At 40.8% G+C, this 24,406-nt stretch overlaps 1 protein-coding gene across 2 annotated transcripts in view; it reads left to right on the top strand.

Moving 5' to 3' along the window:
* The window catches only part of OSBPL6 (oxysterol binding protein like 6), an 88,262-nt gene extending 72,275 nt beyond the window's left edge, over positions 1 to 15,987 (top strand). For both annotated transcript variants that reach the window (XM_016209837.2, XM_016209775.2), the window contains 10 exons: positions 231 to 318; positions 795 to 1,048; positions 1,804 to 1,941; positions 2,300 to 2,363; positions 4,013 to 4,091; positions 5,480 to 5,624; positions 7,810 to 7,954; positions 9,142 to 9,268; positions 10,939 to 11,061; positions 12,089 to 15,987. In XM_016209837.2, coding sequence (XP_016065323.1) covers positions 231 to 318; positions 795 to 1,048; positions 1,804 to 1,941; positions 2,300 to 2,363; positions 4,013 to 4,091; positions 5,480 to 5,624; positions 7,810 to 7,954; positions 9,142 to 9,268; positions 10,939 to 11,061; positions 12,089 to 12,197 — 1,272 coding nt within the window. In that variant the 3' untranslated portion in view covers positions 12,198 to 15,987. The remainder of the gene's footprint in view (positions 1 to 230; positions 319 to 794; positions 1,049 to 1,803; positions 1,942 to 2,299; positions 2,364 to 4,012; positions 4,092 to 5,479; positions 5,625 to 7,809; positions 7,955 to 9,141; positions 9,269 to 10,938; positions 11,062 to 12,088) is intronic.
* Positions 15,988 to 24,406: the final 8,419 nt, after the last annotated feature.

Here is a 24,406-nt window from a genome sequence, read left to right as displayed (position 1 = left end):
CTAGCCTCCCCAGCCCCCCACCCCAGCGAAGACAGGGAGCTACTTATTTTGAGCAGTTCTATATTCTGGCTCATGGAAGACCCTCAAGTGTTCACTGCACATATGTCAAATGCATTTCCCACTCTGACTTCTTTTCATTTGAGCAACATCTTGTGTTTAATCATTTGATCTTTTGAACTTCCAGTACTGAGCAAGAATTCTGATCCTTTCTGTGTACTTTTCTTCCTTAGGCTTCAGATGATGAGTCTTACATCAGCGATGTGAGTGATAATATATCTGAAGACAACACCAGTGTTGCGGACAACATTTCTCGGCAAAGTATGCATCCTTTGAGTTGCCAGGTGGCTATGTCTGCATGCCAATTACAGTGCTGGTGTTTCAATGAACAATCATGACCTCCCACACTAATTATTCCTTTTACAGCTGAATGTTCTGTAGATTTTATACTTATATAATCTGCTGAGGTAAATGCTTCAAAAGATCTGTTAGATAAATGGTTGTGAAAAGGTTTTATTTCCTGCTTAAGCCAAAATTTTGAGTCCTGATTAAACATACTTAATTTTTAAAATTTGACTTTTTTCTTGGATATTTTAGTATATTTAACACCCTATTTGAAAACCTTTACACTAATATTTTGTGCATTTATTAGCAACCTTGAATTGACATAATTCCATTCATTCTTGAGGGAGTGTCATAATCGGAATTATTTGAAAGGGTTATTTCCCTCCTGGGTTTTAGAAATCAGAAAAGCAAAGTGTCTTTCATTCTGATTCTCATCTTTCACCTGCTTTCAGTCTTGAATGGGGAGCTTACAGGAGGGGCCTTCCGAAATGGGCGTCGAACGTGCCTGCCAGCTCCCTGTCCTGACACCAGTAACATTAACCTGTGGAATATCTTGAGGAACAACATTGGCAAAGACCTGTCTAAGGTGTCTATGCCTGTGGAGCTAAACGAGCCGCTCAACACTCTGCAGCACCTGTGCGAGGAAATGGAATACAGCGAGCTTCTGGACAAGGCTTCAGAAACCGACGACCCCTATGAGCGCATGGTAAGAAATAAGAGAGCGGCGCTCCACTGGCTTTCTCAGCCCTGGGCCTGGGCTAAGGCATAATTCATTATGATGGCACACTTGGTTTTTGCATAACCTTGTCACTTGCATGGGTAAGAGAGGAATTGGTCCATTTGCATAAATTCTGCTAGAAGATACACACTTTGTGACTTATGCTTGGTTGAGAGTGTTTCTGAATTCTGATGTAAAGGTATCACTCTTCATGCAGGTGGAAGGCATGCCTAGCCTTGCTTTATTAACTTTTCCTGAATGCCAAGAAAGCCCATTTGTTTGGGAACTTAGGCCTGAGAACAAGACTTAGGTCCTGTTTGTGCTTTGCCCTGGCCTCTACTCCACGTGACTGTTGAAAACTTGACTTGCCCTCAGAAAAGGAGCAACAGCTACAACCCTTGTGCACATGGTGCGAAAACTGTGCAAACTGCATAACCTATAAACTGGGCTTCAGAAACTTTGAACTTGTGATACTCAGGAAATTGGGTGGAGAGATGAATGAAAAATACATGGCCTCAATTGCCTGCTGCTTCCCATGAGAGGAGATTAACCTCATTTTCACTTACCTTTTTCCCCCCATGAGTGTGTGAAGAGTCTGCGCAAATAATAGAAAATGCAAATGCCATCCAGCCAGCACCCACTGACCAGGGTTGGGGGTGTGTGTAAAATCTAGAAGTACAGGGAGAAACAGACCTGGAAGTAGTCTCTCCTATATTATTTTCCTTTCTTAAATGTTTTAACAGGTTCTTATTGCTGCATTTGCAGTTTCAGGATATTGCTCCACCTATTTCAGAGCAGGAAGTAAGCCATTCAACCCTGTCCTTGGGGAGACTTATGAATGCATTAGAGAGGACAAGGGATTCCGCTTTTTCTCAGAGCAGGTAAGTCCCACTGCACTCAGGGACGTTTCTGTGTAGGTAGCTAGGCAGTCTGATGATGAAAATATTTTGTGAACCTTTGTTTGGGGTGAGTTATACCAGTTAACAGACAACTCACTTAGTTTATCTATATAATTGCCCCCTGTAAATATATATATATGTTCTCTGTGTTTAAACAGGAAGTCTTAAAAGTTAAAGATTCAGTAATTTACTTGTACATTTTGAGAATAACTCACTAACAGAGATGGATGAGCTGAGTAGTTTTTATTTGGCAGTAGCCAGTATATGTTGTAGAAAAGTTATTGTTTATTGAAGTTTTAACACTGATCTCATTGCTTTCTGTTTTGTTTTTAATTACCAGGTTAGCCATCATCCACCCATTTCTGCCTGTCACTGTGAATCCAAGAATTTTGTGTTTTGGCAAGGTTTGTTTTTCAATTACAACTTAAAAATCAAATTGAATATCCTTTAAAACAATTTCTAGTTTCCAAAATTAGAGCTCAGTTTACATTTCTACCTTTGGAACTTGGAGAATGTTTCTAATTGGTGCAGAGTTCCGTTTGAGAAATTAGATTTTCTGGTTTAAATACTAAACCATGTATGTTATCTAGGAGATGAGATTGTTTAGGAAGCAAGCCCTGTGGAACAGCAAAGCCCCAAGCTGACTGTGCCAGCTCAGGGCTATCATTTTACCTCATTGTGTCACATTGTCTGTATCTATAACATGGAGATTTCATCTGCTGTCTTCTTGCTTCCTGAGGGTGTGCAAATATATCTTGATCCTGAAGGAAGGCTCTATGGCACATCACCAGTGGTAACAGTCTATTAAATATATAAATATTGCAGTGATTTCTGGTTAAGTCATTGAAGGGTTTGAATTGAAGTCTGTTTAAATCAGTGCCTATTGTTCAGTCAGAATGTCACAAACTTGCCTAAAATAAAGTGTTTCAAAATCCCTTTAGAAAGAATATATAATATTAAGTATAAACAGTTCCTTTATGTTTGGAAGGGTGCTTCATTTGCTTCTCATATACACTTGTCTCAGCCTGAAAACACACAGAATGATAGAGCACTGTAACTGCACTTTATTGCAAATAAGAAAATATATAATTTCTTGGTCATAACAAAGAGTCAGAAATTTGGTGGAGGCAGCACTAAGCCCCACTATTTCATCAAAATGGGACCAAGTGGTTATTATGGATGCACAGGTAAACCTGAGTTTCCACAGTCAAACAAAGTTATCACCTGAGATAAAGTGCTGGGCCCTGGGTGGTACCTTAATCAGTGTAGGAACATATTCATTAAGTTAATCTCACTTTCTCATAATCTTACCTATCTGTATTTAGGGGTTTTATTTTTGTACTTTTCTCCCAAATCATATAACTCTTCAAATAAATGTATATGTAAATCCATACTGCAATTAATTTTGCTATAACCTCATTTATATATATGTGTGTGTGTGTGTGTGTGTGTGTATATATATATATATATATATATATATATATATATATATATATATATAAACTATTTCCACTATCTAGTTAAAACTTATAACAACATTTATCTAGACATTAAAGTATAGTAAAATATACAGGGGTGGGCAAAAGTAGGTTAAATTACCAGTCATCATTACCTAAAAGATAAATCATAAGTAGATTCAAAAATAATAATAAGAAAATAATACAAAAAATGATACAATTAATAACTAATAATACAAAAATAAACTCATTTCCTCATGACTGTAAACCTACTTTTGCCCACCCCTGTATGTGTATGTGTAGACTGACACATTCACACACATATTATTCCAGGCTTTCCCCAGTTTTATTAGCTGAAAACAAATATGAAACATGTATTATGGAGAAATATAGATAGTAAATTTTTTTGGTTTACAGTTCATCTTTTCACTTTGGGCCATCCTCCGGCACTTGTCATGTTAAATCAGCAATATAGAATCAATTGTAATTACAGAAGTTCTTTGTAAAATGTAGAGTGTAATACAAAAGTTAGTTTTTATGGAATAAATCGTTAGACCTGGAGTATATATTTCTTGTCCTCTGCCTGTGTCATTTAGATATCAGATGGAAAAACAAGTTCTGGGGGAAGTCGATGGAAATCCTGCCTGTGGGAACACTGAATGTCATGCTTCCAAAGTAGGTTTCTCCTTTTGTCCTTTTGGTCACTTCACTGCTTTTCAAAATCAGAAATGGGTATTTGAAACCCTAGAAGGTACCAAGGGTCTATTTTCCTGTATGGCCAAAACATCTGTTAACTTGACCAAAGTTTTGAGAATGTTCTCCCACAAAAGCAAGTGAGAACTTTAGCATATGCATTAAGCTTCCCACTTATCTCTCCGCATCCCCCATTCACCCGTCAGCACCAGGCGCCCACCTGTCCCCGTCGCCGTGTTAGTTTGAATTTTATAGAAAGAGCCTCTTTTTGACCAATTCTTTTTCCGTACAATTTATGGTTTCACTTTGAGTCAGTCTTCGATCCAGGGACTATTTTTAATTTCTAAGTTATTTTATTAAGGAAGAGTGATAGAACCCTTTTATGGCTGATTTCTAAAGAATAGAACCTTTAAATCTTTTCAAATTAAGTGAAGTTTTCGTTGAAGCCAAAGGCTTCGTTAGTTTTGTTTCTATAAACTCATGAGAAAGAAAGAATTTCCCCAGTGGTATATAGCTCCTGCATCATACCAATTCATAATTTTTAGAAGCATTTTTTATTTTGAAGTTAACATTTTATTTGAAAATATGCATAGCATGCAAATGTGATCTGAAGCTATGCCACCTCGTTCCTTGGCAGAAAATCTGCATCCTTACTCCCTGGAGTTTGCATTACATATGTGCCGTCTTAGTTACGCACATAAGCCTTTTCCCAAAGAATCATTCGCAGCTTTGGTGTTAACTCAGAAGAGGAAACAGTGTCCTCAGAGTAATCTTTCTTAAATGCATGCCCTGTCTGCCCCTCTGTTTGCTGGAACCCCTCAGTGGCCCGTCGCCTGCAGGGTAAATCCAGACTCATTGCCATGTCTGGGGGCTTCCTTGCTCTGCCCCCCACACCCGCTCACCTGTTGCACAGCACTCCCCGGTCCCTGGGTGTGCGGCGCTCTTGGCTTCTGATGCTTTTCCCCAGACTCCTCTAGCAAGTCTTTCTTCACACTCACCCCACATTGCAGGCAGATCTAAGGACTAAGGACTCCCCCTGTGTTCTCACGTTGCTTCCTCATCGTATCTCCTTGTAAGTATTTGTTGACATGTCCATCTGTCCCTATCATACTGTTGGCCCCAGGAGAGCAAGAAACAGGCCCTATTCAACTTTGTAGTTTTAGCTCCTGGCCCATGAAAAGCACTGACTTGTTCCTTAAATGAGTGAATCATGTCATAAATGTCCTTGAACACATAGGAACTTTCAACAAAGAAATGAGAAGAAAATGAGGGAAAAGGAAGCTTTGGCCAAAGAATAGTCTCATTAGTAGAAACAGTAATATACATGTGTGACTTTCATTGTCTTAAATCAATGTTGTATTCTTTACTAGGTATGGAGATTGCTACGTGTGGAATAAAGTCACCACGTGCATACACAACATTCTCAGTGGCAGGAGATGGATAGAGCATTATGGAGAAGTAACCATTAGAAATACCAAAAGCAGTGTTTGCATTTGCAAACTCACATTTGTCAAGGTAAATAATATCTTACAACAGTAAAAAATAATAGTAACACAACTTGCTTCCTCTAAGGAAGAAATAAAACAATTACCTTAAACAGCCTTAAATAGTCTCTCTTGTATCATTGACGCATAAGAGCATTGCAGGCAGGAAAGCAAACCAGCTGATGGCGTTACTCAAGGCATGCAGGCTTCTGAGTGTGTGGCGGTTCGAAATAGCACCATCTCAAAAAAGAAAAAAAGAATCCTTCTCAAAGGATTTCCTTTTTAGCAGCCCATCATTCATTAAGTAAAATTTCAGAAAACACTTCCTCCCTGTACCAAGCAAGTCTTCTAGTTTCTATTTCTGTTTTTGCCTATAGCAAGTCTTCTGGTTTCTATTCCTATTTCTATTCTTGCCTGATTATAGCATATTCAAGTCATCTATTTTCGGGACCTAGTTATAATGCAGTTGTCTGTTTCTGAGGATGCATATAGGTGGCAGCTTCCAGTTACTATAAGCTTACCCAACTCTGCCACTGTTATAATCCACATAAATTCAAGAAAATCATTACTTTTATTAACAAGAAAAGATGTCTGGGATAGAAGTGCCTACAGAACACCATTTTCCCTAGTCTCTGCTCGCAAGTGGAACACAGGGTGCCCACCGTGTTTGTTTAGGGTGCTGCAGAATTCATGGTCCAGAAACTCCACCCACCCTCTTATCTCTTCTAGTCCTGATCTCATTCTAATACCGTAGAAACAGGTAACATAATTGGAGCCTTAATACTCAAAATTTTCTCTTCCAGTCATGTTTGTTGTAATTGAATATATTTATTTTAGTTCAAAATGGTTTTCTTTTCTTTTTTAAATAGATCCATTAGGTGGTTCAGAACTGAAGAGCCAGGATCGCTCTTTGCTCTGACTGAGTGATGACAGTAAATGTATACATTTAGTTTGGTAGGCTGTGGGAAACTTTGATTTAGGTCTGCCCCTGATACATGCAGAACTCACGGCAAGAGTCCAAATGGAAGCCCCTCTGCCATCTGTGTAAATATTTGAAATATGTAAATCAAGCCTACAACCTGTCAGATAAAATATGTTCTATATTTTTACCCTGACAAATATATACCTTTTATAACAAAGCTGGCAAGGCCAGGTTGGACACTTTGGAGCTCGAGCTGCAGGCAAGGCCAGGTTGGACACTTTGGAGCTCGAGCTGCAGGCAAGGCCAGGTTGGACACTTTGGAGCTCGAGCTGCAGGCAAGGCCAGGTTGGACACTTTGGAGCTCGAGCTGCAGGCAAGGCCAGGTTGGACACTTTGGAGCTCGAGCTGCAGGCAAGGCCAGGTTGGACACTTTGGAGCTCGAGCTGCAGGCAAGGCCAGGTTGGACACTTTGGAGCTCGAGCTGCAGGCAAGGCCAGGTTGGACACTTTGGAGCTCGAGCTGCAGACCGGCAGTACAGGAGAGCCAGTCCTGGCCCAGGCCTCCCCCACCTACTTGCCACTTGCAGCTCTGCCCCACACTGCAGGGGCCTCACATGCATGTAGAAGATGCAGCCCCACATCCAAGCTCTCTCCCCACCCCCTCAAACAGCCAGCTCAGGCCAAAAGAGTCACACACTGGTGGGTCGTCTGCCTTTCTGTGGATGAATCCAAAGCAAAGGCTTGTGAAGACTGTGGATAAGCTTAGAGCTGTGTGGACAGGAACTATAGGGCCCTGCATACTTGAGTCCTGATCTAAGTGGAGCCATGGAATCTGGATGGGTAAATTCCCACAGACTTCGCACCCTTTAGGGAGGAGCATGGCTGGAAGAAGCCAGAGCAGGGTGCTCATGATAAAATTTAGCCATGTACAGAGACTGCAAAAAATATTTCACAAAACTACTTCCATAGCATTGCCAACTGAAAATCATTCAAATCCATGAGCAAAAGGAAAATTCAAGACAGGAGGATCTGAGGAAGAAATTATTAATGTTAATATTCAGTTGAGATAGAAACTGGGCCTTTTCTGTATCATAGGACCATGCAATTTCATGTAGTAGAGAGCATCCCTTTCTTTAAAGTTAAGAAAGCCACCCTTCCATACAAAGCATCCTGAGATAGAATTCTAGAAATGATTTGAATGAGAAACTTCAAGGTTAAAATCTTCCATATGGGAATTACAGGGATTGGTTTTATTAAGGGGATCCAGTGTTTTCATTGGGGTTTGGTTTTTCCAGGTGAATTATTGGAATTCCAATGTGAATGAAGTCCAGGGGGTTGTGATGGATCAGGAGGGGAAGGTGGTGCACCGGCTGTTTGGGAAATGGCATGAAGGGCTCTACTGTGGCGTGGCCCCTTCTGCAAAGTGCATCTGGAGACCAGGTGAGACCTGCAGAAGTGTCCTGCCTCAGGAGGCCACCCTGAGTGAAGTGACAGAGGGAGGGAATGTGAGATCATCCCATGTAGTCCACCTTGTATTTTCTTTAATAATGAGGTTAAAAACCTAGATGCTAAGGCAATTGTAGTTATATTTGTACTTAATATGTAAATTATATGAGTCCCAGTGTTTGTTAATGAGTTATAAAATTTAGGCCAAATCTGACAAGTGGGCTCCATGTAAAATCACTCTAAATGCCTGCATTTTAATGCCTACATTTTAAGCTAGGTATATTTATTATAGAGCTTAGTTAATTGAAATACACAAACTCGAATCCTTACTCATGTTATTTATTCTGTTTTAATAAAACAAAGGAAAGCCTATAAACATCTATAATCCACAAATTTAATAACTTACTAGAATAAGTGGTCCTTTTTACTTGAGCAACAAAAAGCTGCAGTATGTTGACATTTAATAAAACACATCAAGGAAGCTCTTTTGATACACTAGCATATAACTGAATATCAAGTATAAATGGAACAAGTCTCCATGTGACATTTATGTTCATTGAAATGTTGTCAGTTAAGCCCTCACTTTAAAATAGTTGTTAGTTTCTTAAGCAACCCCAGCGTGTATGTAAATTTCCTGCTAGTGGAGTGGTTAGTTCATTCTGCAGTTATTTATTGAGAACTGACTGTGCGTCAGGCTTTGCTCTGAGAGCTTGGAATCCATCAAAGAGCAAAGCATATAAAGATTCTGTCTTTGAGTTTAGTTAAAAGGGGTCAATAAATATTAATTTCGATCTGCATCTTTCTCTTTTCTAAAAGGATGTAAAGTGCTTCTGGTGAAACCTTAATGTTCATAGCTAATCATCCTGGCATTTAGTTACCTAACTGAATATTTGAGAGAAAAATTATGGTGTAGTTTAGCCAGTGAAGACTACTATATGTTTAATTTTAAAGGCTGGATTTTATTAAATATATGCATCTGTCAGTTCTGATCATCAACATAAAATTTCCCATCCAGCAAAATAAACCAATTTAAGTCACTTGGAAAAAAAGTATCATCTAATGTTTATGACGACAAATTTGCTAGTAGTCTGGGTATTAAACACCAGGGTTAAGTCAAGTCAGCTTCTGCAAGTGTCTTAAACCTCTTTGCCTCTCATGATGGTTTGTTGGCCTCATTCCAGGTTCCTTGCCAACCAACTATGAGCTCTACTATGGCTTCACAAGGTTTGCTATTGAGCTCAATGAGTTAGATCCTGTCCTAAAAGATCTCCTCCCACCGACAGACGCCCGGTTCCGGCCAGATCAAAGGTGAGCATAGCAGTGGTATTTAAAATGGACACTAGAGCCCAAACAGTATGGTAAATTGGTTGAGGTGTGGACCCATGCACCAGAAGGTCACCAGTTTGATTCCTGGTCAGGGCATGTGCCCAGGTTTGGGGCTTGAGCCCCAGCAAGAGGCAGCCGATCCATGTTGATGTTTCTATCTCTCTCTCCCCATCCCTTCCTCTCTCTCTAAATCAATAAAAACACATTTTAAAAATAAATAAAATGGACACCAGATTATAGCACATCACTACATGTGTCATCAAGACTTACTTTCACCACAGTCATTTATTTATTTATTGAATCATTCACTCACTCCCTTATTTACTCAGAAATAGTGGCGTTTTCTACCCTGGGTAAAACAGCGTTCATAGGATGATCAGAACAGAAGATTAGCTCAACAAAGTTTCCCACAGAAGATAACACAGATGATTTTTAACAAAAAGTTTCCCCTCTCACCCCCAAAGTTACCAAAAGTCTGCAAATTCATGAGTCTTCCCTCCACTAAATACATAATCACTCCGCGCCCAGCATTTGTACCTTTTTACTTCTATTACTCTGGAGCGTAGAGTATCTTTTAAACTGGGGAATGAGATACTGAGTTACAGGGACACCTAGAAATGCTTTTAGTCAAAGTCTGGGGTTCACCCAACGTGCTTTGGATCCCACAGGGTTTGAGATGTACCTAAAGTACAGTACCTTTAATTCCTCCTGATTTGTAATTTTTATTATTCTTACATAGTGCTGTACTCAGGGTGCCCATTCCTACAGAACTGATTTTACTTTCTCCAAAGCCTTTATATGCCATACAAATTCCATCCGAGATCATTTTCTGTTTCCAGTGTATTTGTGGCTTTATCTGCCTTTTGCCAAAATGTTCCCAGTATTGAATGTTCTGCTCTTCAGCTCCCTTATATTCCCCCCTCTCTCTAGAACACGCAGTCTCACTGTTTGACCTTCACATTATCAGTAAGCCTCCTGTACAGTGTGTATAATACTGTATCTCTCTTCTTTGCTCTCATTTTGAAATTTAAATATTTGCAAATCATCATTGGGGCTGCTTTTTCGTTCTCAATTCTGTTTTCTATTTCCTTTCTGAATTTCATTTTACGATGCATTTCCTTTCTGTAGCTTTTTGTAATTTTGCCCATCTGTTACCTTTTCTTTTCTTCACCAGTTTTACTCTCTCCCATAAAACAGGAGAAAACTCCTTCCCTCTCAATCTGTTCTAAAAGTAGGTGGAGACCCGCCAGTTACCATCTGCCATTCTGTGGCCTTCGGCAAATGCTTTTTGATCCTATGGAAAAGGAGCACCACCTAGGACTCCACTCTGTGCTGTTCTAACCCAGACTCTTCAGTCGCCCTGAAGATCTCAAGCTGTAGAACCCTAGACAGCACAGAAAAGTCTTCAAGGGCAAACCACCCCCCTTTCACTCCTGCCGGCGTGCTGCCCCGTGCAGCAGTTCAGTTCACACACACAGAAAGTGTGCCCACTGATGGCAGGCAGGGAGTGTGCCGGGAGCAGGGCGAAGGGGTGCTGTCCGAGTGTTACTGTTCACAGGAACCAGAATGTAATTTTATGCAAATGAGATTTTTTTTTTTTTTTAATCAGAAAAGAGGATGATATATTAAAAGATTAACTGCTTTCTGCTTAGGTTTTTGGAAGAAGGAAATCTGGAAGCGGCAGCAGCAGAGAAGCAAAGGGTAGAGGAACTCCAGAGATCTCGAAGGCGGTACATGGAAGAAAACAACCTTGAACATATACCAAAATTTTTTAAGTAAGTCAATTCATTCCTGTAATAAGATCAGGTTGTCGAATGGTTGCCGCAAGCAATGAGGAACTCCATCTAAAAAGAAAATGAGGGATAGTTTAGTGTCCCGGGAATGGAAAGGTGGAAAAATTAAACCGATTTCAGTAAGTGGTTTTGGCAGTGAAAACACTGAATCAGATTTTGCACTTGTGAAAAGCTTTTGTAAGCATAAAAGTAATTTTTTCTCGACAGCTCTTTTCTTTTCATGAGCAGCAAAAGGGAGTGAGGGTCTTGCCCAGAGGGCTCTCTGTCCTTCAGCTCCACCCTTTGAAATGGTGGAAACATGTTCCCACTCCCTCGCTCAGAGGCGAGATGGGAGCCCTCTGCCCCCAAGGCCATCCTGGCTGCATTAGTCTTTAATTTTATTTCTGGCACACGGGGCTTGTGTCTGCTCAGATTTGTTCCCTCTGTGACATGATCGTGGGTGATTATTATAGGATTATTTGTAGGATTATGTATCCATCACACAGATTAAACTGTAGTTTCCAAGCCCATCTGTTGCCCTTGGGAGCCAGGACAGATCAGCTCAGAATAACCTCATATCCCTTATAGTGGGGGTCTCATGACTGCCCAGGGGAAGAGTGCAGCCTTGCCCTTGAGATGTCCACAAGGGCCCCGCAGAGACTCGGAGCTGCCGGGGCTGCATACTTTCCCCACGAGGGAGGCAGAGACTATCCTTGTGGGTCTGGGCCTGCAGCTCTTACAGTATTTGTAGTACATGGTTTGTTTGGGGCACTTCACTTTCTAGCTCTGCCTGGAGGGGATTGTTCCCTGTCCTCGGCCCCTCTCTTCAGGATCCTACCCACCTCCATTTCAGATGTTTAACAACAAAAATGAGTTCATTTCTGGTCAAAAATAGCCATCATCACTAAGCAGGTAGGACACTAACTGGCTCACCAAGGACTGCTTATACGTCTTGTCTGCAGGAGAGGGTCCAACGATCAGGTCACGTTGGTGTGATTTGTGTCTAACGTTGATTTTTCTGTTTTCATAGAAAAGTGCTCGATGCCAATCAAAGAGAAGCCTGGGTTTCCAACGACACCTACTGGGAGCTGCGAAAGGACCCCGGGTTTAGCAAAGTAGACAGCCCTGTTCTTTGGTAACCTGGGAGTGTGGAGCCAGCCGGCACAGCACGCTCTGGATGAGTTACTAACTATGCACAACCCTGTTTCTTAGAGCTCCGCGTGGTTTCTGGTTGACTGGCCGCCGGCCGTTTGCTTTTCTATTCATCGTTATGATGGGCTTTCAGAAGTGCATTAGACGAGGCCCCTAGCCACTTTGGGATCCTTTCTGTTTTGCTGCAACCATGTTCCTTAAAAAAAAGAAAAGCATCCATACCCTCCTTGGAAAGAAGAATTAAAGGAGCAGAATGTAAAATCCAGAGTCTGACAAGTTTATAGAGAAAAACGAACTGTCACTGGTGCTTCAAGCCGATCTGGAGAGTTGAAAGCAGTGTGACGTGAACCACGCGTTTGGCCCTGTTCCCTGACAGCACCGTCCCCTCGTCGTCGGAGCTCCGGGAGCCGGCTGGGACCTGGAGCGCGTGTTTGGTGTGTACACTCGTGCCGGCCTTGTCAGTGAAGACGTGCTGCTTCTCAGCCCCTGTCCCATCTGTACGCCATTGTTCATGCCTTAAGAAATGCAAAGATGTACAATAAATCATTTTTTTAATGTGTTCTCATAGGTTTATGTGAAGGACAGATCTTTTGAATCATGGCATGATTCACTTTCCGGGATCAGAACGATTATGAGTCTAACTTAAGTGGATTTAAAAAAGTAAACAACATGTGCTTTACTTTGGTATGTTGGTGACTATATCGTATGTCCGAAGGGCAAGAAGGAAACGGTGTGCCAGGCAGATTTCCGTGTTCGCATTGCTTGTCCGGCCCCTGTCCTGCGTCCAGATAATAAACCATCCCTCTTCTACCTAACCTCACAGTGTGCCCTGTTATTTGGTGGTATCTGTTTGATTTGAACACTTGGCATCAATGTTGAAACCTTGGAAGGAAAAAAAAGCAGGTGGGATTTCTGGGTGGGCTTAGGAGTACTGTAAACGTAACTGTTTTTGAATGAAGCACAATGTAATCCACATTACTATCTATGCCCAGCCCATTGGCACCAGTGGAAATCCCACTGGGAACAGAAGCAAGAACGCTAGTAGCTTATTTGTATTGTTTAAATGAGTTCTATGCAATATCATATTTTACATTTTCATCAAGTGACTCTGTATGATACATGACCATATATTAAGCATTTTCCTTGCGGTTGGCAGAGATACAAAACTTAAGCTAAGGAGTTTATACATTCCAGCAAAAAGAAGGGGCAGAAATGTGTTTTGCATACTTCAGGATTTTTTTCCTCCAATATAACAGAGGCTTTTGTAGGAAACTTGCATCAGTAATTCTGAGTTTCTGCACGCAGATGACTATATAAATGCTTGTATGTTTTTAAAAAATCTCTCAAGAGATTAATTATAAAATGACATATATTTTATTCTTAGTTAGGATTTTATTCTAGGTTCTTAACCATGAGACTTTAAGTGTTATTTTAAACTCTGATAACAAGGTTGCTGACATTTTACATTTTGTTAGGAGGTGTTGATTTTAGTGTTATTTCTCAGCAAAGCTTTCCTAATAACGGCTAATCCACTATCAAATCTAAACTGCGTATGAGAGCATAAGGCAAACTCTGAAGTTTCTACCAGGTGGAGCAAAATCTCAGTTATCCTAAAACATCCCTCCTTTGACCTGGGGCCCTATGTGTTGTGTGCAGTATGCATTGGTTTAGAATGAAACTCCATTTTCAGGTAAATTCCGTTGCCAGATCTAAGTGTTCCATTTAAGCAACACCTTCCCTAGGTTTCTCAATGCCTTTCAAGTCTCACTTTAATCTATAGGTGGCTTGCCCCGTGGTAGTAAAATTTTCCCCTTGTTATCTACTTTTCTGCTCATTCATCTTGACTCCACTTTATCTGCATCTTGAGATACATGCCTATAATTTTAATTGGAATTCTATTAACTTCCTCATAAAAGTCTGTTCTCTACCAACTGGTAAAGCTTTAAATACCATCTAGAGTGGTTCTGGTCTGTAGTTACTAGCACTTCCCTGAACAGTCTAAAGATACAGTGTTCCAAGTAGATAAGTCATAAGGTGAGGCATCAGTTACCAATGGATCTGGTATCAGTCAGGCAGCTGGGAGAGGACCCAGGACCCATCAGGGAAGCAACTACCATTTGGGTTGTAATTGAGGAAGCGAATAACTAGTAGAGAGGACCTTTACTAGATGAGTTCAAGCCACAAATCAGATGAGTGAATGTTGGTTAGAGCTAACCTGAAACTCTAATTAGGATTTTAAGATGAGAATGAAAGAATGCCAAATGAATTAAAATCACATTTTATAATATCCCAGATTTAGAATCTCTTGAAATTCACACTTCTTGATTAGATTTCCAATTCAAGTGATCAATTAAATTTTAGAGAATACTCCTCTAATGCCAGATTCACAAATCTCCCCCTCAAATATTCATAATGTAATGGTTTTCAGCTCCCATTTTATTTTATTTCTGATTGGTAGGGTGGTTATAGAATTGTGAGACTTACTCTATTGGGAATTTTTCATCTGCAAAATTTTGGGGCTTTTGAGACTAAACAGCAAAAGGATAGAATAAATATTAGATCACTCTTGATAAAACCTGATCTAATTTTACATGTCTTCATTTCAGGGGTACTTTTCTTACTTGTTTCTCCCTAAAACAATTTAGGATAGAAGAGGAGTTGATATAGCTTATCCCTGCCCCATGATTTATTCAGAAGCTCCTTCATCTCTGAGCTGGTCATAAGGAAAGCAGTAAGAAGGGACGTTGGTCCTGTGGATGTGGCATACACCGGCATAGATAGGCACTAATTATTTAGCTTCTGTATGCTGCCACCAGGGTACAATTTACCCTCAGATTTTGCTGTTCTTTCATTGTTTTTTTTAAGTGGTTATTTTTATGGGTTACTTTACCCCATACTTTCCAGGCAACTGTAAAAATAAACCTCATTTGAGATACCTTTTAATATTACATATCAATTATATGTAACAGATAATATCCATTATATGTGACAAAAAAACTACCAAATGTATTTTCTGGGTAAGATAAACCGAGGGATTTTTCAATATGAGAGATGCCAAGTTGTCAATTTTCCAAACCGTTGCTCTTCATAATCCTGGCCCATGCCTTTCAGCGACTCCACTCATCCGTCATTAGATCCTGCCCTAAGGAGCACTGGGGGGCAGGCTTAAAGAGGAAACTGATAAAACTTTTTTTGCTTAGTTCTGGTTACAGCTATGGCTGGAGAAGTGTTTATAATCATAATCTAATGTACATTTTCGTTATTACCCTGTGGATTTTAATTATCCATCTTGTCTAATCTTGTTCTCTGTCATCCTAGACAATGAAGTGTTAGTGGGAGCAGAGCTCCTTACACACCAGAGGGTGTAAAAATGTTTGCACTTGGCTCAAGTTGGTATATTATGAATGTGGCACAGAAAATAAAACGTTTGTGTACAAAATATTTCTTTATTTCTATGGGAGCCATTATGTTCAGGATATATAACATGTATCTAATTAAACAATTATGAATCTATTTTGTGCTCTAGAAATGTTCTTTTGGGGGAAAGATGGAAAAATTGTCATGAGCTAAGATTAAAGTGTTTTGTTTTGGATTTCTTTTGGTGTTTATTTCAGAAGGCTTCCCAGTCATTTAGAATACTGCTTATCAAACTAAAATTAGATCCTGTAAGTTTTAATTTAACTTTCTCTGTAAAATTGCTACATTTAAACTGTACATTGTATGCATCTTTCTGTTATACCTGTCTTTGTTTAACTTTAATACATAATTGTAAGAACATACATTTGTGACTGAATTTTAAGGCCTTGTTGCAGCCTTTGCTGTTAGAGAAAATGGCAAATTGTTTAAGAAAGGGTTGGCTTTAATTATTCCAAAATATGATCTAAAGAAGAACGGATTCTTTAAAAATGGCTGTGATGAACCAGAACGCCCAGCATCTTAAGCAAATGAAGCCCCATGATGAAGGCAGCTTACAGGTGTCAGTCACCTGGGAGTCGAAGGCATCCTTTTGCTTTCCAAACACCTATCTGAATTGGTTGGTTTTCTCCTTTCTTCTGGTCCTAACTTAGTGAGGGGCAGAGATGCACTGTGCCAGTGAGAGTTTCTAACATACGCAGTAATTATGCACAGTTGCAGAGTGATCGATCAATATTGGAACCACTGCATTTAGCCTCCTGTGGAACATTATTAAATGTTCATGGATTAAAAATCACCCCATAATTGCATATTATTAATTTCCTCAGTATCTCCAGAGGGGTAGGAAAAAACATAAAACAAGAATGTCTATTTTCTGCAAATTTATTTTCTATCATGATTTCTTTCTACATAGCATAAATTAAGGCAACTGCAGAGGGGAATATTGAGTTTTCAAAAAACACATAATCTTATTTGAGTTGCACCTGTTCCTTTTTACTTTTAGTTAATAGGGTGACAATTTAATACTGTTAAAGAGAGAATAATGCTAAAACTGCCTTTATCTTAGGCACCAGCTCCCCTCAACTTTCCTCATTCATTTCTTTCTTTGGAGAATGTAGTTGCTAGAAACATTTTAAGTCATTTCAAGCTTATTTGAAAAGCTTTCTTGAGGTGTAAGTGACATACAGTAAGCTTTACATATCTGAACTGTACAACCTGGTAGTTTGACCTAAGTACACACTCTTGACACTGTCACCACAGTCACAATAGTGAACTATGCATCACCACCAAATAATCTGCCCCTTGGGAATCCCTCCTGCACCCCTCCAACCTCTACCCCGAGGCAATCATTGATCTGCTTTTTTCACCTATTAAAATTTGCATTTAAAAAAAACATACCACAAACAGGGTTTTTCTAGAAGTTTGTGTGCATGTAGGCAGATGAACGCCTCAAAACAACCTGGCCACTACCCCAGTACCCACCAGCAAATAGGAACACGTTACTAGAGAAAGAATGTTAAGTTCTAGTTCTGATAGCCCAGTAAAAATTTTTGATTTGAAATACTTAGGAAACAATAACTTCTTTCATATCAAAATGGCCATGTAAGTCAATGAATTCATTCCCATTTATTTGGGCCCAAAAGGATGGTAAGACTGAACCTGCTGGCAGCCTTGAGGGGGCCCTGGGAAGTGTACTTCTTTTGTTTGGGATGAAAGAAGCACAGACAAAACCGTGGGAATCCAGAATGACTGCTCTGGAAACGATGTCATTTTAGTGATGACAAGGAGGGAAGTGTCTATACAGAGTTGTTTATTATTTGCCTCCCAAGCCCCACTTTCTGTCACAAACATTTGAAAGTTCCAGCGCTCCAGAGGCTGCTTGTCCATCTCCTCTGTGCCCTCACCTCCTGTCTGGAAACAAAGTTTCTAAACCTAATTTTGAATCAAAAAGTAGAAAACTTCCCAGACACTGTGAAATACAGCATGATTGACATTAAGTGCCAATGAGAAAAGGCGAGTGAAGGCAAGAAACGGAATCTAGGAGAGGAAAGCGGACTGACGTGGGGCGCGGGCCCTGCTCCCCGGCTGTGCAGGCGGATCCCAGGGATGGCCCCTGAAGCCTGTTTTCGGGCAGACGGATGCCTCAGCTTCGCTCCGGATTCCGAGGCTAGACCCAGGGCCCCAGCCTCCGCAGTTCAATAAGCGCCTTGGGCCCCCAGGGAATTCTGAAGCAGATGGGGAACCTCCATGCGTGCTCGCTGCCCTAACCACCCCTCCCACCCTCTGCTCCAGCCTCGGCCTTTTGTTTGTGGTCCCCGTAGTGACATCCAGCCGTGGGTAAGAAAGTCTAGGTCAAGAAACTTGCCTAGAGCTCGGGGACTTTGCCACGCGTGGCCTCCTGTCCATTTCTGACCCGTCCAGGTGCCAGCGCTGCAACAGGGTGCAGAGGAGGGAGGAGGGGACCCTGAAGCCTAAGCGTGATCGTGCCCGTGTGAAGACGGCTGTAAAAGTGTGTCCTAGAGGCGTCCGAACCAGCCCGGACACCCGAAGCCTACTCCCCAAAGCCGTGCCCCCCCCCCCCGCCTCAGCTGGTCTGTGTCCCCAAAGGGGTTTCAAAGGAGCGGCTGACGCCCGCCCGCCAGGAAACTCCCGGCAAAGCAGCTCCTGACTGATGACTTCGTAACACGGTGCAGCCGCAGATTCTGGGCCAGGCCAGGTTCGCTCCTGAAAAGAATATATTTTCAACACCTTTGTTTGCAGAACTTCCACTGTGACATCACTCTGCTTGCAACTGAAGGTAAAAAGGCAAACGCAGCAGTCCTGTGCTGTCAGTTTGCCTACGGCCGTTTTGAGATAGAGAAATTAAATTGTATCTTAGGGATAGAATTTCAAGCAACTTTCTACAGAAAAATAGCTTGTAGTTAAATTTCCTTAGAATAAAAGAAATTATTCACAGGAAAAAACCCTGTGTAACTGTGCCACCTCAAAGTAAGGGTTGTGCCTCTTTGGTGAATGTTGTACACAAGAATGTTACATTTGTAAGAGCACAGGACACTCAATAAATTTTAAGTAAACAATATAAAGAGGTTTGTTTTTTGTGTATAGTATGTTCTAATGAGGCGTCTACAAACGTAATATTTTTATCTCTAGCAAGAGACTTCAAATAGGAAATAAAGGAGATTGAGTACTTATTCTGACTACATTTCCAGCTTTTTGTGTGTGTTGTAATGATGTAGAAATCGTTTTCAAATCAAATACAAGAGCACAGGACTTTTTCTTGAATTTTGAACTTATTTATAATAAAAGACTCAGAAAATTGGCTTCAGTTTTCCATTTGTTTAAATTGTGCAAGTAAAGCTGTAGTTCATAAAGACTGCAGGAAACTCAAGATTTTTAAGAGATACTTTCTGTCTGTTACTGGTGAAAGTGGTTCCAATAAAATAGTGATAGCATATCCTGTATTCAGTCTTTATATGCATTATAAGTAGCGCATTTATCAGCCTTGGCCTCTATGTCTCTAATTTCTTATAAAAAGGTGGAGGAAGAAATATTTTGAGAGGCAGTTTCAAAGAAAGCAATGTACCGAACTTTGAGTCACTAGAATTCCAAAATACTTCTTAAAAAAAACCCACAACAACAAAAAAGCAACAACAAAACTTGACAATTGCCCTATTTCAGTCCTGCTGGAATATGTTGAACACATAGGCTGTTGGGCCTTTTAACAGCCTGGTCCACTGTGTGCATTTATGGGGTGGCTGCAGAGATGTGAGGATCTTGTAATACCTCTGGGGAGGAGTTTCTAGGGTTATACCGAGAAGCTTTGCTGTGGGTGGCAGGGAGCACACCTTGTGCTGTGTATACACCAGAAGTTCTTAGCTTAGAGGGAGAAAAAGAGAGGGAGGGAAAGACTGAGAAAATAATAAGTTGAGATGCCAAAGGAATACCCTTCCCCTTGTTGTATGTAATAAAGTAACTGGAAAGCAAACTGAAAATAAATAGCAAAGAGACACAGCAGATGAAACTTTTATTTCCACAGTTTGTTTATATAGTTACCTTTACCATCAGTCAGTTCCCATTTATCAATGATATAAAATCATGCCAGAGAATTAACCTCTCATGCGTGCACATAGCCCCAGCTACATTGCACTATTGTTGGTCTCTAGGTAGTGATTTCTTGGTTTAGTTTTAGCTTCCTGGGTACAAAATTTGGATGGCACACTGGGATAATCACAATTGAGTTTGCAGCAGTTCATCTGCTCAGAGAAAGCCATCATGTGTCGAGGGTTGAATATTGGAGGCTGTGGAGGCCTGTCCAGCGTGAACAGCTGCTCGTCTGGGCGAGGCTGCTGCTTTTCCACACGGGCTCAGCTAACAGGCGTGTTCTCTCCTTAAACAATGGGTTTGATGGGTTTTCCAAATTTGTAGGGAAAAAGTGAAAGTTACAAAAATAACCCCCTCCCAGGAAGCTCTCAAGTCCACATAACAAGGTCATCCAGGTAACAAGTGCACTAAGGAAAAAACAATGATGACGCTTAGCATTCCCTGAGGACTCCTGAATGGTCCACCGCTTTCAAAGCCGACCAAAGTCAGCTCCCCAGATGGTAGCAACTCGGTATTGCGAACCACCCTTCAAACTCAGGTCATTATCCGTAGACTTTTAGGCAGGGAAATACGAGAACAAGAATTTTTCTTTCAAGGAAAATCAAACCATGTCACATTCAGTCTTTCTTCCAGAAGATTCTCCCTGTGCTATCACAATACTTTTTGGTTGTGACATTTTTAAGCCTCTCATCTTCCTTACAATTGTATATTAAGTCCTCTCTTACTAAGTCTTCCTCTAGTCCGTCTTATTTTTACCTATGTAGAACAGAGCACATTTATAATTATGTAATGAAGATACTCTCTTCCAAATGTCCCGTCATTCTGTGGTGTCTCTGCAGGTTAATTCCCCAGAGTATTCCGAGGTCATGACCCTTCACCCCAGAGTAAAGGAAAATGGCAGAGGAAGCCTTTCGTCAGTCTCGCCACCGTGCTGGGCAAATGATGAAATGGTGTCCAGTCGAGACTGGTTCTCAATGACCCTTTAAAACATCACCGCCGCGTCAGCCGCGTGGGTCTGCACCAGCCTTCAGGTTTTGTGCCTTTGCTCCCAGGTGCTGCCTGGGTGTGCAGGCGGCCGACCGGGCACCTCTGCCCAGGCCTGGGTAACGGGATGCTGGCAGGGCTGGGTGGCCAGCATGGCCTTGTCAATCCGTAATGTTCACTTTTATGGCCCCAGCCTGAGTTCAAAGTCATTCTCTAAATTTTTCACAATTTTGCCAAACATAGTAATAGTTAATGGACCATTCTAAACTTTTTTGTTTTGTTCAGTGAGAAGGATGCCTTTCCACAGTTCAGCAGAACTGGTGAAAACGCCTAACACTAGTATTATGTCAGAACCAAAAAATTAAAAATTAAATGACCATGCCCTGGCAGGTGTGGCCCAGTTGTTAGAGTGTCGGCCTGGGCACCAAAGGGTCTCAGGTTTGATTCCCAGTCAAGGGCACATACCTGGGTTGCAGGTTCGATCCCCAGCCCCTGTCGGGGCTCGTGCGGGAGGCAGCCAATTGGTGTTTCTCTCTCTCTCTTTCTGTGCCCCCCCCCCGCCCGCCCCTTCCACTCTCTCTAAAAACCAGTGGGAAAGTAAAAATAACCACATAATTCAGTAATTTCACTTCTGGGTATATACCTGTATAAGTTTGCTAGGGCTGCCATAAGAAAATACCACAGACTAGGTGTCTTAAACAACACACATTTATTTTCTCATAGTGCTTAGCCAGAGTCCAACATCAAGGCGTTGGTGGGTTTGGTTTCTTCTGAGGCCTCTCTCCGTGGCTTGCAGGTGGTCACTCTCTTGATGTCTCGTCACATGGTTGTCCCTCCGTGTGTGCATGTACCCATGGTGTCTCTCAGTGTGTCCGAATTTCCTCTTTTATAAGGAAACCAGGATTGGGTTAGGGCCCACTCTAAGGACCCCATTTTAGCTTAATCACCTTTTTAAAGGCCTTATCTTCAAATACAGTCACATTCTGAGATACTGGGGTGAGGACTTCAACATATAAATTTTGAGGGGACACAATTCAGCCCTAAAATTGCCTAAAATAATTAAAATTAAGGTCTCAAAACGATATCTGAACACAAACGTTCATAGCAGCACTATTCACAATAACCAAAAGGTGCGAGTAACCATTTCTGTCCATTGACAGGACACTGGAGAAACAAAGTGTGGCACATACATACAACGGACTATTATTCTGCCCTAAAAGGAAAGAAATTGTGAAATGTGCTACAAAATGAATGAGCCTTGAAGACATTATGCTAAGTGAAATAAGCCAGTCACAAATATACAAAACTCTTATGATTCTACTTATTAGAAGTTCCTAGAATAGTGAAATTCATAGAAACAGAAAGTACAAAGGTGGTTTCCAGAGGCTGGGGGAAGCAGAAAATGGGGAGTTCATGTTTAATGGGTACAGAGTTTCAGATTCGCCATCAAAAAGAGTTCTGGAGATTGGTGCACAATGATATGAATGTACTTATAACTACTGAACTGTACACTTAAAATTGGTTACAGTGCTAAATTTCATGTTACATGTATCTTACCACAATTTAAAAATTTTTTAATTAAAAAATGACATATACAATTGTTAACATATGCAATTGTTAATTTCCTCATTATGATATGGTACTATATTTATGTAAATTCTCACTGTCCTAGCTTTGCAACTTTCTGTGACTCTGTAATTACTTCAAAGCAAAAAGTTTTTTGAAATTGCATTTGTGTAGCATAAGAAGTCAGGAAGTTATAGACTGCCAATTCAGTCTCTTGAACCAGGATAACAGAGCTTCATGGAGACAAAGATTAAAGAGCCTGTTTAACCACAGGGCCTGCCCATGAGGATAACTTTGATTGGAAAGGAGTTCACATGCTGGGACCCAGCAGGACCGAGTCACCCATGTAATGATCATTACAAGTTATTAGCTTTCAAGGGAAGTTGAATTAACAAGCTTTCCTTTTGGCATTTGAGCCTTGGTAATGGCTTCCTATTGAGTAGAGTTCCCAATAACGATTCCTCTGCATGTCACTCACCCAGCAGTGAACCCTAAACTGTAACCCGGATTCTCTCCAAGTCTATCACTCAGCATCACACTGTGAGGGCAGAACTGGAAGAGCTGCCTCTGCCCAAAGCCAAATTGCGGTGGCAGATTTTTCCCTCCAAATGCAGACACAAGATTTACCCCTTCTTTTGGAGAAGTTGGGCTCCCCACCTCCATAATAATAATGGGGCTTAAAGAGTCTAAAAGTTATGGTTGTCAGCCTGCCTCAACTACCAACTCTCTTAATTTGAGTAGTCCCAAAATTTTTTAAAGGGGTTGGAGGTGATGTCTAGAATTGTATCTACTTTCATTATGTAGGCTTCAAATCCTAAGTTTTCAACTATAATGACTGCCTCTGGAAGAAATATTTCTGGTGGCCTGACTTTAAATTCTCACGTAAGGCTAGTTGTAGAGAAAACTAAGGGACTATCTCTTCTTTCAAGGCCAAGTAACCAGGGTTGTTTTAATTATAAGCATACAAAGGAGGATCATAGTTCCCCATTCACCATTAAAAAAATCCCTATAAAGGGCCCAATACTTGGGCTTAACATAGACAAATGGATTACTTGTCTTGTGTGATCTTACAATGCCATAGCCTGAATGTTTGTGTCCACCCAGTCAAGCCAACTTCATATGTTGAAACCTATTCCCCAGTGTAATGGTATTTGGAGGTGGGGCCTTTGGGAAATGAGGGTAGAGCCTTCATGAATAAAATTAGCGCCCTTCTAAAAGAGATACCAAAGAGTTCCTTCTACCATAAAAGGTTACAGTAAGCAGAGGATCATCAATGAGGACGGGCTCTTACCAGACATCAAATCTGCCAGTGCCTTGATCTTGGACTTTCTAGCACCCAGAACTGTGTGAAATAAATTTCTATTATTTATAAGCCTCCCAGTCTATGGTAATTTGTTATAGCAGCTTTAACTGACTTAGACATGTGGCATGCATCAAAAAATTAAGAAATAACATCTGGACTCTGATCGTGAAGTAAGAACTAATTCTTGGCTAAGTGTTCAAAAATAAACATTATGAAAATTCTTCTAAACTCATTTTAGGGCCTGCCACAGTCATGAGTCGTAAGCTTCTTTCTCTTTCCAGCTTCCAAACTCTGGTCTCAATTAAGAGAATTTAATATTTATGTGTACAACAATAAGAATTCTTTGTAAACACGTACACACACAAACAAAAACAAAACAGCTTCTCTGTACCAGGTGCTTTAACATCATCTCATGGTGCTTGGTGGGTACTGGAAATATCAGGGAGAACACTGTGTAAAGTATGTGATTATCTAACCACTATGCTGTACACTTGAAACTAAAACAAAATAATATTTATTTATTTATTTTATTTTATTTTTTAAAAATATATCTTTATTGACTTCAGAGAGAGGAAAGGAGAGGGCTAGAGAGATAGAAACATCGATGATGAGAGTCATTGATCCGCTGCAGCCCGCAACCCGGACATGTGCCCTGACTGGGAATTGAACCCCGATTGCCCAGATCCTAGGTCGACTCTCAACCTCTGAGCCACGCCCGACTGGGCCAAAATAATATTTAATATAAACTCTAATTGAAAAAAATTTAACAATTAAAAAATGTAATAAAAACCCCACGTTATCTCTAATGCTCCAACAACATAAAAAGGT

This window comes from Miniopterus natalensis, chromosome 8, assembly GCF_054644295.1.
Source record: "Miniopterus natalensis isolate mMinNat1 chromosome 8, mMinNat1.hap1, whole genome shotgun sequence".
NCBI classification, from domain to species: Eukaryota; Metazoa; Chordata; class Mammalia; order Chiroptera; family Miniopteridae; genus Miniopterus; species Miniopterus natalensis.
This window is presented reverse-complemented; position numbering and strand designations above follow the sequence as displayed.